General features: G+C 57.1%; 5 protein-coding genes across 6 annotated transcripts; 2 read left to right on the top strand and 3 right to left on the bottom strand.

Annotated features, from left to right (window-relative positions):
• The first annotated feature begins 750 nt into the window (after positions 1–750).
• Positions 751–2075, top strand: AFUA_4G09580 (Major allergen Asp f 2). Its single transcript, XM_062773203.1, has 6 exons — positions 751–1027; positions 1060–1243; positions 1276–1496; positions 1533–1801; positions 1837–1941; positions 1977–2075. Exons 1-6 carry the CDS (start codon positions 873–875, stop codon positions 1991–1993), a joined length of 951 nt encoding a protein of 316 aa, XP_062629187.1. The 5' UTR covers positions 751–872; the 3' UTR covers positions 1994–2075.
• Positions 2076–2523: 448 nt separating this feature from the next.
• Positions 2524–4576, bottom strand: sit1_1 (Siderophore iron transporter 1; the record flags this gene model as incomplete). The annotated part of the gene is made up of 7 exons (XM_062773202.1): positions 2524–2929; positions 2966–3286; positions 3320–3874; positions 3908–3974; positions 4009–4286; positions 4322–4331; positions 4372–4576. 7 exons carry the CDS (start codon positions 4574–4576, stop codon positions 2524–2526), a joined length of 1842 nt encoding a protein of 613 aa, XP_062629186.1.
• A 788-nt stretch (positions 4577–5364) lies between these two features.
• On the bottom strand, positions 5365–7643 carry hxnT_1 (Flavin oxidoreductase hxnT). Of its 2 annotated transcripts, XM_062773199.1 has the most exons (9): positions 7420–7643; positions 7214–7379; positions 6965–7169; positions 6469–6925; positions 6319–6415; positions 5905–6277; positions 5769–5865; positions 5604–5724; positions 5365–5570 (listed from the first exon to the last, which is right to left on the bottom strand). In XM_062773199.1, exons 1-6 carry the CDS (start codon positions 7577–7579, stop codon positions 6250–6252), a joined length of 1113 nt encoding a protein of 370 aa, XP_062629183.1. In that variant the 5' UTR covers positions 7580–7643; the 3' UTR covers positions 5365–5570; positions 5604–5724; positions 5769–5865; positions 5905–6249. The 2 variants fall into 2 exon arrangements, with proteins under 2 accessions (XP_062629183.1, XP_062629184.1); XM_062773200.1 differs by having other exon boundaries at positions 5365–5865.
• LOC62_04G006632 (uncharacterized protein) lies at positions 5376–6023 on the top strand (the record flags this gene model as incomplete). The annotated part of the gene is made up of 3 exons (XM_062773201.1): positions 5376–5583; positions 5769–5867; positions 5908–6023. 3 exons carry the CDS (start codon positions 5376–5378, stop codon positions 6021–6023), a joined length of 423 nt encoding a protein of 140 aa, XP_062629185.1.
• A 932-nt stretch (positions 7644–8575) lies between the features above and the next one.
• On the bottom strand, positions 8576–10924 carry sufS (Cysteine desulfurase SufS; the record flags this gene model as incomplete). Its single annotated transcript, XM_062773198.1, has 1 exon — positions 8576–10924. One exon carries the CDS (start codon positions 10922–10924, stop codon positions 8576–8578), a length of 2349 nt encoding a protein of 782 aa, XP_062629182.1.
• Between the last annotated feature and the right edge of the window lie 388 nt (positions 10925–11312).

Here is an 11312-nt window from a genome sequence, read left to right as displayed (position 1 = left end):
CCAACCCGGCTGGTCGGGGTCTCTCATTGCCAAGAGCCGCGGCACGCCCGCTGTTTCCACCGGTACCGATCACCTCTCATAGATTTTACGATAGCTCTTCCAGAGGTGCTCGAATGCCGTGTAGAGCAACCTTGGGCATAACGGAAGCGGTTGTAGATGGTGGACGGCGTAGCTCCGCAACTCGTTGGATGGATGGATGGCATCGATTGTCTCGAGGGGAAGGTTAAAGGGTACATGTCATTATATTTTTCTGAGGGCGGTTCCCCCGTCATTCTCCAGTCATCGACTCGGATCCATCAGCTCGGATCCGTCGGCCATCGGGGCCTCCTGCTTGCTGAAACGAAGTATCTTGACTCTCTCCTCTGCGTGCGAGTGCATGCAGGCTGCTGAAAGTTCTCTACCTCTGGTCAATACAACTGGCCAAGACAGACAGAACGTTGCTAGCGCTGCGACCGGTGGGTGCGACAGCTTCAAGTGGACTGTGGTGACCACCAGTCAGGGAGGGACCAAGGTTCTGAACTACTCCGCTGGCGCCGTCAATGCAACAGCGGTTACCCCACCGCCGTCGCACACACCCCGGACATTGCTATCCCAGGGCTCGGCGATGCTTGGCATGACCAGGTGCGATTTGATAAGGGGTACCCGATCGGTCACGGGGTCCAAAGACATCCGCAGTAGCGAATGAACCGGTTGCTTTTGGTGGCGGAGGATCGCGCGGCGCTTGGCAACGAACATGGCCATGGTGATCGTCTTGGCATGGTGTAGAGCAGACCCCAGTGTGAAGAGTGGCACTGCATCGATAAATCCTTGGGAACGGTACATAAAGCGGCCACCGGACATGACAACGACCACACCAAGCACTCTTCCACACAATGCTCGCCCTCGTCGCGCTCGTCCCCCTCCTCGCCACGACTCTCGCCTCCCCGATAAACCTCGTCGCTCGCAACAACGAGGCATACATCGCGGATGTCGAGATCCACGCCAGTTGCAATGCCACCCAGCGCCGCATGCTCACCCAGGCCCTTTCGTGAGCACCCTGCCATTCTGCACTGACCCCAGCGACACCTGGGAAGTTGTCACGGTCGCGCAAGACTACATCAAGCACAATGGCCCCAAGGACGATGTCTTCAAGCTCTACTTTGGCGACAAGCCAGAGGCCTACCCCACCGCTCTCGGTGTGTACGAGGCACTGCTGCACAGCGACAAGGCCGGCGTAGTCCTCCGCTGCGACAACCCCGATGGAGTGAGTGGTCGCATGTTCTTCGCTAACCCTAGCGCTGCGCGACCCCCGGCTACGCGGGTCACTGGCGTGGCGATGCCAGCCCATCCGAGACGGTCATCTGTGACCTGTCGTACGAAGCACGCATCTACAACCCCGGCTTTTGCATGTTTGGCTTCCGTCTGGACAAGGACAAGCCCAGCAAATTCTGGTCTATCGATCTGATTCACAGGTTCTACCACGTGCCACAGATCACCAACAGCGCGGTGAACCACTAGTGGGTGCTGCTCCCAAGGGATTGTGTTGACGCCAGCGCCGCAAACCTCGCCGAGGTGGTGCAACTGTCTCAGAACAACTCGACGTTCTCGCCGTTCGACTCGGACGCACTGCAGTTCTTTGCTGCACATGTTTACGCTCTCAACATTGGCGCTGGTGACGTGTGCATCGGCGATGTCAAGAACGCTGTGGCCCCCACCACAGCCAATGCACCGGTAGCCACGCCCAAGCCCGACAACAAGCCCGCGCCTCCCCCGACCCCGGCTACCACCGCCGACAATAGCTGCCACACGCATGCCGACGGCGGTGAGTCGTGTCGCCAGATCACCACTAACGTCTAGCCGTCCACTGCGAGGGCCACGAGCCTGCCGCGGCCCACGAGCCTGCCCCCGCCCACGGTGCCGACCCCAACGCCGGCAAGGAGTGCCACTCGCACGCCGATGGATGTTAGTCGGTGTCGGTTGCCCCGCTAACCTCGCAGCGCTCCATTGTGTGTAAGCTGGAAAACAACCAGGGCGGGGAGCAGCCCTGGGCAATATTCCACACCGTAGTAGAAGAATGCAGTTCCTGTTGACCGTCATGGCAATCAGCTGAGAGTGACGCGGCTTTCAACATAGCCATGGAGCTTCGTTGGCTTCAATCGGCTGCTTTTGTCTACGTGCTAGCCGACATCGTCCCAGTAACAGCACTTTGAGGTGGTTCTAGAATACCTCAGGAGGTGGTGCCTTGGTCTCGGTTGCAATGACGAGGAGCATTCTCGTGTGCCGTTGAGCGGCATTAGGTATCCCCATTTCCCAGGAAGCACAGCTCTTCATCTGGGACCGGCGGAGGATGCCGCGTGTATACATCTTCCAGCAGCATGTATCGATGGCGCAACGAATCTCCTTCAACCCCAACCTCGGGTGACAGGATGGTAGGCCGCAAACCCCCAACCGACCACTCGAGCGACATTTGGCTCCCTTGCACCCGCGTCTGGCTCTATGAAATGCATCTGGTGCTGCGCGTTCGCCATGGTCATGCGCTGGTGATTACTTCTTGATAGATTCGTCGCCCGGCTTGAGCCCGTGGACGGGCTGGCGGCTCCTATCGCCCATGCCGAGGGCATCAAGCTGCTCGTCATCCAAACTCTGCTTGTCTCCAAGCCTCGGGTTGTAGAGGCCAAAACTAAAGGCCAGCATCACTGCGCCGGCTACAAGGCCCGAGATGCAAATGTATCGCTGCACTTCACGATACGCTCCCTCAACGGCGACGCGTTCGACGGTGCCGACTGGGTACTTGTTGATCCAGCCGATAGGGTTGCCGTAGACTTCCTTGGCAAGCTTTGCAGGCTGAGCGACGCCGGCAGCCTCGAGACCACGGAGGAGACGATCCGGCATCATTGACGTCCAGATCGCCCCGGTCATGGCAGAACCAATTGCGGAGCCGACGGAGAAGCTGCATTGTCAGCGAAGCAACGTCTACCCCACTCACCATGCAGTAAACAGCGCCGTAGCCGTCGCAACGTGCTCGTGCTTGACAACCACCTGGAGCGCAGTTTGAGCGGGAAAGTACACGAGAGCTCCCGCCATGCCCAAGATGGTCTCGGCGGCGATGAGGCCGGCAATGTCCGAGTCGGAGTGGCCTCCGCGGTAGCGATACAGAAGACCATACGCCAGAATGAATGCCAGTCCACCGGCCATGATGAACGGCTTGAGGAAAGGCACCTTGCGGATGGCAAAGCCGACTGCCAGGCCACCAACAGTGCGCACAAACGAGTAAATGTTCTGAATCCGCGTTGCGGACTGTACAGACCTGCGCGTCAGCGGGCACAACGTCCACACTCACCGGCTAAAGGACACGAGCAATGTGTAGTACAGGTACGAACCCTGCGACGACGCGGCAATGGCACTCAACGCCGAGATGGCAAACGAACACAGCACATGGCGCTCCTTCAAAAGGCGGAATGGAATGATCGGATGCCGCGCGCCCTTCCACTGCCAGAGCAGAAACGCGGGGAGCGCAATCACCAGTCCGACAGCCAGTGGGGCAATCTGCTGCGCCTGCGCCCACTTGGATTTGGAACCTCCGCCGAGCGTCAGGGGGATGAGCATCAGGGCGAGAGAAGCAGCGAGGAGGACCAGGCCGATGCCGTCACTTCGCCAGAAGAGGTCCTTCCAGCCAGAAGTACTGCGCATGACAGTGGTGAGACGCGGTACACCTGCAAGCAAGCCACGCCTCTTAGCCCTGTGTTTACCAATGAGGAGTGTGGCCAGCAGCGGAATGGTAAGAATTGGCACGGTAATGGAGCCAATGGCAAAGCCCCAGCGCCACGTCGATTTGGCCATGATTTTCTGCGCAATCGTCCCCGATACCCAAGCATTGATCGTGATGTGGAGTGATCTACCATCAGCTCGATACCATGGCCCAACTCACGGCACCAGTGAAAAGGCAACGCGCGACCTAGTAGATGTCGTATCCGCGATGAGCACCGCAAACGTGACTGTCGTCAGCTCGCTCACACCGTCCTCACCCACCCTGCTGGCCGGCAAACGCCAAGACGTAGAGGACAAAGCCGCCGAGGTAGTTTGAAAAGCCCTTGCTTGTAGCCTGCACAATGCATCCGACAACGTAGATGACGGTGAACACCATGATGACAAAGGGGCGACCGAGAAAGTCGGACAGCTTGGCGTAGACTGGCTGTGTCGCAGCGCTAACGACAGCTCGAGTAACTCCAAGCGTCGAGGTCTGCGCTGCGCTGCCCCATGAACTAAGGGCTGCCGCTTGATAAGGCGTGCGGCTCATGTTGTCAAAGCTGGAATCAGCAAGTGCGCACTCGGTTCCACCCACCCGCGGGCGTCTGAACGTCAGGCAACGACACGACCGACCACATCACTCACAGGCCACCAGGAAGATGCTGACGAACAGGATCCAGTAATCCACGCGACTAAACGTCTGTACCGTGGCCTCAATGTGCTGAACACCGTACGGCACATCCTTTCGGCTGTCGTCTTGGTCGTCAACCCGATCCTCGACCGTTCGCTCGTCCTCGCTAGTGTGGGCGTGTTCCCCGACATGTGGGTATAGATTCGTGGAAGTGGACATGGTGGATGTTGGGGCATCACCCTAGCTCTCCACGTCGGTGTTTAAACATCCATGGTACTCGTGACGACAAGCCTTGGCGTTAAAAACCAAGTAGGCACCAGTCAAGCGGTGTTGGACTCTCGGCCGAAAGTGTTCGGCTCCCTGATAAGATTGTATCGGCCCGATACGTCCTGGTCGTCTGAGGACGCTGCCAAGAGGCGTCATCGGCCGCCAGGGAAAGGCGGATTCGGTGTCCGCTGACCACAGCCAACCACAGCGAGCCGATCGGACAGGCGGCTGTGCTACGTGGTGGTCATCGTGGGTGCCGCATGTGCATCGGTGAAGGGGCAGCAGGGCTCGTAGGTGGCGTACCGATCAGTCCTCGGACATTGAGAGTATCAAGTTAGTGAGTGCAACATGTGTTTGCCAAAAGTGATCACTGGTTGTGATGTGGTGCAGCGGAGGCCGGCCCACTCGATCCGACACTTCCCGAGAAATCCATCCGACCAGTCCAATGCCAAGAACCCGAGCGTAATGACGTCGTTGTTGGCAGTCACCCACATGACCTTATGTACTCTTCCACGCTCCGTTCTTAACACCATGGGGGCGTCGTCAAAGCAGTGCAAGCGCTAGAGTGCCCGCTCCTCACAAGCGTAAGACTGCCCGTCGCTGTTTACACCGCGCCATCACATAGAGTGCCCGCTGGCGGTGATGTGCCCGCAGAATGCCCGTCGGGTATGACGGCCAGACGCAACACAGCTTTCTAGCCGTCTATATGTACCTATCACCCTCGTCGCCACCCGCCATCCCGACATCCGCCATGCGCACCCCATTCACTCTCCTCGCCTTCGCCTCCCTCTTATCCGCATCTCCCCTCGTTGAACTGGACGAGCGCCAGCAGCCGCCCAGCAATGTCAAGTACATCCGACCAGTAATTGCTCCGGCAGGTCAGCGACTCAACGCCGCCATTTCCCGCGACTCGCTCGACCACATCTCCAATGGCCTTCCACTCATCCTGCAAGTTCCCTGTATGTATCCCAGTTCTGACCTTGGTAGCTCCAGTGGTGCCCGGTACACCCCCGACACCTGGATCCTCCCCTCTGGAGGTTGGGGACAGATCAAAATGTTTCTGATCACCGGCGAGTAAAAGTGCGTCGACGCGGGGCTCTGTGAGCAAACTGCATACAGTCAGCACGCAGAGCTGATTTTGCAGCACCTGGTAACGGCGTCAAGCTCAAGGTGTGGGATTGCTATGATGTACCGCAGCAGCGCTGGCACGTTCACGACGGCAAGATTGGGCTCGCCGGACACAGTAAGCAGACCCGCCGACAGACTGACCGCTGACTCGGCAGACCTGTGCATGGACACGACCGATGGCCTCGCCGTGCACGGGACGGTTCTTCAGATCTGGCAATGCTATGATGGCAACCAGAACCAGCAGTTCGCAATCTCGGGATCGATGCAGTGAGAACTCCTTCGAGCCAGCGCCTCTATCAGGACAGGGACAATAGCTCGCACCAAGCAGTGGACAATTCTCACAGTGCTCTGTACCGCGACACGGCCGTCAGACCAAAGTCAGACTCATACCCGTACCCCATGCAAGCACTTCTGCATCCAGTGACCTGTCCAGTTTGATACTGCTCTCACCCTGACCGCGCACGGGGATCATTGCGACCGCCGGCTGAGACTTCACACTAGAGCCGCGCATTGTGAACTGGATAGCTATGCCGTGTCAGAACCCGAGTCCCCATCATGTGACTCACTCGGTATAGCCCTCAGCACCTGGTGTGTAAAACGTCTTGCGGTTGTACGGGGTCAACTCCCAGCCGTTCTCGATACGGGCGGGGAGGTCTGGGTTGGCTGGGTACAGTCAGTCGACACTCAAACCCAGCCCCAGCGCAGGCCCCACTCACAGATAAAGTATCGCCCAAAGGCAATGAGGTCGCCAACCTTCTCAGCCTCCGCAAGCGCATCAGCCGGCGTCGCTCCGCCGGCAGAGATGAATGCAATGCCCGCAGCTTGCACGATGGCACGTAGGGAGTCGAGCGAGTCGCCCCGCTTGTCCACCAAAGACTGATCGACATCACTGACACCGCTTACGCGTGGGGCGACCGCGTGGACATACGCCAGTTTGGGCTGCGCTGCTACAATCGCCTTGAACCACTGAGTGAACGTGGTGAGGGGGTCGAAGTCCCCGCGCATACCCTGGAACTCGCCGAACGGCGATGCGCGAATGCCGACGCGTTCGGGGCCGATCGCCTGAGATACGGCGTTGAGGACGCGGAGGGGGAATCGCAAGCGGTTCTCAAGGCTACCACCGTATTCGTCGGTGCGATCATTGGACACTGGCTGAAGGAACTGGTCGACAAGCTGGGAGGTGTCAGGATCAGCCTATGCGTCAATACCCACGTATCCGTTTGCACCATGAATCTCGACGCCATCGAAGCCGGCCTCGATGGCGTTCAAAGCCGCCTGGCGGTAGTGACCCACAAACCTGTCAATATCGGCTGCCGCGAGCTGGGTGACAGGCGTCGGAATGTTGTCAGACCTGCTAAACGGCTTGTTGCCAGATACTGCCCACACAGTCGGCACGAGCTTGGGGTTGGCTACACGTCTAGTACAATCAGCATTGTGAGTCAACCACGAGCCACTACTGACCCAAGAGCCCACAGCTGGAGGAAGATGAGGCCGCCCTTCTTGTGCACTGCATCTGTCGTCTCCTTCCACTTGGCAATCTGCTGCGGCGAGTAGATGCCTGGAACTCCAGATATACCACCGGCTTCGGCAGCGATGAAAGTGGCCTCGCTGATGAGCAGGCCGCCGTCTTGACACATGTCAGCTGAATCCACGTAGCATATGCTTACCTGTTGACCGCTGGGCATAGTACTCTGCACTAAGGTCATTTGGCACCGCAGTCGAAACATCCGCCCTCATTCGCGTGAGGGGGGCGAGAACGACACGGTGCTTGAGGGTGAGTGAGCCGGCTTTGATGGGCCGGAAGAGAGCTGGTTTGGTAATGGTCATTTCGCCAGTTGTATGTGGTGTAGTTTGTGAATGGCGGTTGCTTACATGGCGAGGAGATTTTGTCAGTGCCGACTTCACTTAAAACAAGTCAGATGGGTCATGGCATTGATGGTGACAGTTTTGATTATGAATGGTGACGATGGCGATCCGAGTGTTCACCGAGGTTGGTTTCACGACGCGCCGGGGAGCAGTCACGCCATTTGGCCGGTCAGAAGCATCCACAATAGCCGTGTCGGTGAGCAATGTGCGTTGGGCTTAATAAGACTCCATTTGGGCGTGCCGCTTAATAAGACTCGACTGAGGTGACCGAGCAAAACAGTCATCGGGGCATGGTCAGCTTCGGTATCAATCGCAATGAGAGGAGCATGTGCACGGCTGCTGGAGCCCACAACAACAATGCCAACAAGTACCTTCGTTGTTTGTTTGGCGGGCTCCTCGAAAGTATTCCAGTCCAGTTGACCCACGTAAATCCCTCTTGGATGACCAATGCCGTTCTTGTCATAAAAAAAAAAAAAGAAAAAAAACAAAAAAAAAAAAAAAAAAAAAAAAAAACAAGAAAAAACCTGACACACCGCGACCCAAACAACGGGAGTATAAAACGAGGGGCCAAGCGGCTTTGCCGCCTTCGTAAACCTAAAGGCTCCCGCAACCCTCATGTGACTTGCTTGGGGTGTGGTGCCGTGTCGAGGTGTCGCTCCCACACACAGTGTGACAACGTGTGACAACCGTGGTGCGCGTGCTTCACCCCAACTGCGCGTTTACCGTTCAACATCCGTGCCTTCTTGCCCCGCCCATGCGGACTTTGGTGCCTCTCACCTGCTCCGCAAACGACTCCCTGCCGATCGGTCAGACGAGCTTTCAGGGTTGGTTTCACGTTAGGTGTGGAGGACTTGCAGAATGCTGTTGGTGACAGCTACAGTACTCTTCGCACTGTATTGGCTCTATGCAACAGACACAAGGACGCGATCCATACCGATGCATGTAGAAGCCACCGGCTTATGTCCCTACAAACTTCTTCCATCGTGACGATTTGTCCTTGGGCTGGAGTATCGAGCGGCGAATCTCTCGTGATGGCAAACCGTTTGTGCTGCCGAAACCGCCTGTGGATGTTGCGGCGAGGTTTGTGGAGTTGGGCGCTCGCGCCGCATGTGTGATTTGGTCGTGAGATGTGTTCATCGAGGCTGGGGTTCCCACCCGGCTCCTGAGGCTACCGTCTTCTTGCCGCAGACAGAATGCTGGAAGGGTAAAGCCGGTCATACCACCCATGTACTCTTTTGATGGTGGCACATAGGAGTAACCCAATGGGTCTCCCCGCACTCTCGCCTCTTCGACAAGCCGCTTGATTTCAGCGGTATGCGCGTTGACGAGGTCTATTCCCTTGACGAGGTAGAACTCATAGTCGATCTCGCCCTTGTCGTTGTACTCGATCTTGCCAACAAAAGGCGGCTGATCCGCAAGGTGCTGGATGTCTCCCAAACATGAATTGTCCAAATTGACTTGTCGGTGTGTGCTAAACAACGAAGACTCGATTGTTTCGGTGCCAATAGCTGTCGAATAGGGGCTGCTGAAGGTGGAAAGCAGACTAGTGGATCTGTGACTGGACGATGGACAGGACGACTGGCTGCCCTCGGGGTCGCAAGAGGGTTCCGTTTCCTCGCCTTCCTCGGCCTCCAAGACACTTCCCATCGGTGTCACAGTGGCACGCTGTTTGCCTGCTGATGCGGCTCCTGCCTTCTCGGCTTGAGCGGCAAGCCGTTTGGCTTCTGCCGCTTGAGCGGCAAGCCGTTTGATGGCTGCTGCGGCTTCTGCCTTCTCGGCTTCATGGCGTGCCTTCTTGTTCTCTAAGACAGAGCTGAAGGGGAGCTGATGGAGCTTCATGGTAGCCGGCGGATCGGTCCGTAAGTCCCTACCGGCGTGGCGCCTGACGCGCCAAACCCCAGTTGTGGGGAAGAACTCGTAGGCAAGCAGCAGACCACCTGCGTTCCTGGCAAGAAACTGGACGGCGGAGATGATGTAGCCAACCTCCTCTGGTGACATGTAGTAGGCGAATGATGCCCGGAGGTAGCCGGGCTTGGCTCCTACCGTTCCATCGTCGACGACCAACTGCTTGACGGTGCTCGACTCCTCGCGTGAGATGTTGAGGAGTTCGTGACCATAAGGTGCAGCACAAAGGCATCCTGCCCTCACCTGGATCCCGAAGTAGTCGCTGAGAACTGCGGCAACAAAGTTGTAGTGTAGAAAGCTGCCAATGCCGTGTCGAAAGTTGAAGGCGATCGTCGGTGCCCGCTCTGCTTCTGACGTGCCGTATACCACTATTTGCGGTTGCCCCCACGAGAGGATGGCCTGCGAAACGTACATGCCCTCGATTCCCTTGATCCAGTCGATGGGCGTACTATCATGAAGTGCCAGGACCATTCCGGCCCGAATGTCTGCCAAAAAGTTGGGAGAGCCGCCTTCCTCTCTCGTGTGATGAATAGGCTCATAGGCATGGTCGCCTGGGTTTCGACCGACGTATCGAACAGTACCACCGCCAGGTTGAGATGGTACCGGAGGTCGGCCCATTGTGGTATCGGCGAAGATAGAGTTCCTCACGACGAGAATCCCTGAACTTCCCGGGCCGCCGGCGTACTTGTGGGGAGAAAGGAAGAGGGCGTCCATGATAGGGGTAAAGGAGACCTTCTGATGAGGTCCAGAGGATCCATGATCCCAAAACGACAGGAACCCGAAATCGCGGAGGACTTGGGCAATATGGGTGATGTTTGTGAAGACGCCGGTGACATTGGATCCGGCCGAGAACGATCCGATCTTGAGCTTGCGAGAACTGTACTTCGAGCACTTCGCGCGGAGATCAACAGGATCAATCTGCCCCGACTCGGACTTCTTGATGATGACAACGTCCGCGATGGTTTCTTGCCAAGGGAGGATGTTCGAATGGTGTTCGTATGGGCCTATCAAGACGATGGGCCGGTCGTTACTCTTGACGATGAAATCTTTATCGCCACATCTATATCCTATGCGGGTTCCCAGTATCGCCACCAGCTTGTTAATGGCGCCAGTGACTCCGTTACCCGCAAAGATGACAGAGCAATTGCTAGGGTTCCCGAGAATCTTCTTTATAGTTTCGCGCGATTCTTCACGATACTGAGTGATCTGTCGAGCCGTGTAGGCAGAGTCGCTATGAGGATTGCCTGCCATTGGTGCAATGTACCTTTGGATGGTGTCTTCAATAATGTCCATAGACCTTCCGGACCCGGCGTGGTCTGCGTACACAAGGGGAACGCTCCCATTGTCGGGTGTGGGAAGGGTCGAGTTGTAGCCAATGACACGTTCGCGGACCTCCCGCATACATCCTGGCAAGAGTCAGAGTGAATACCACCGTATCGCTCACTCTTCTCGTCCAAAGTTAACCATTTGTGCGCGCTGGTCGTAAAGTTGCGAAACATTTGAACCTCTGAGAGTTCTAACAGCGGGTGACGGGGACCTCCCAAAAGGGAGAAAGAAGACGTGGACCGTGAGGAGACCATGATATCTCTCGGCGGGCGCAGGTGGATGTCGATTGTGTAGTTGAGAAGAGAAATGTGGGAATGGGAAGGACAGTGTCACCATGTTTAAGCTGAAGCCAACCGTCCTTGGAATATAACCCGACCCTGGATGGCCGTCTAGGCAACCTGCACCCAAGAGAGGACAAACCTGGGACATCGTCTGCGAGAAAGCAGACGGCTTTGCGCCGCGT

Source organism: Vanrija pseudolonga, chromosome 4, assembly GCF_020906515.1.
Source record: "Vanrija pseudolonga chromosome 4, complete sequence".
NCBI classification, from domain to species: domain Eukaryota; kingdom Fungi; phylum Basidiomycota; class Tremellomycetes; order Trichosporonales; family Trichosporonaceae; genus Vanrija; species Vanrija pseudolonga.
This window is presented reverse-complemented; position numbering and strand designations above follow the sequence as displayed.

Excerpts from the sequence above, each read along its gene's own strand:
- AFUA_4G09580 (XM_062773203.1), top strand. The coding sequence starts at position 873 with ATGCTCGCCCTCGTCGCGCTCGTCCCCCTCCTCGCCACGACTCTCGCC. Across the intron at positions 1,497-1,532 it reads AACAGCGCGGTGAACCACTA|CGCCGCAAACCTCGCCGAGG; the intron begins GTGGGTGCTGCT and ends TGTTGACGCCAG. Across the intron at positions 1,802-1,836 it reads CCACACGCATGCCGACGGCG|CCGTCCACTGCGAGGGCCAC; the intron begins GTGAGTCGTGTC and ends ACTAACGTCTAG.
- hxnT_1 (XM_062773200.1), bottom strand. The coding sequence starts at position 7,579 with ATGACCATTACCAAACCAGCTCTCTTCCGGCCCATCAAAGCCGGCTCA. Across the intron at positions 7,170-7,213 it reads CTCCAGCTGTGGGCTCTTGG|ACGTGTAGCCAACCCCAAGC; the intron begins GTCAGTAGTGGC and ends TGATTGTACTAG. Across the intron at positions 6,416-6,468 it reads CTTTGGGCGATACTTTATCT|CCAACCCAGACCTCCCCGCC; the intron begins GTGAGTGGGGCC and ends GACTGTACCCAG.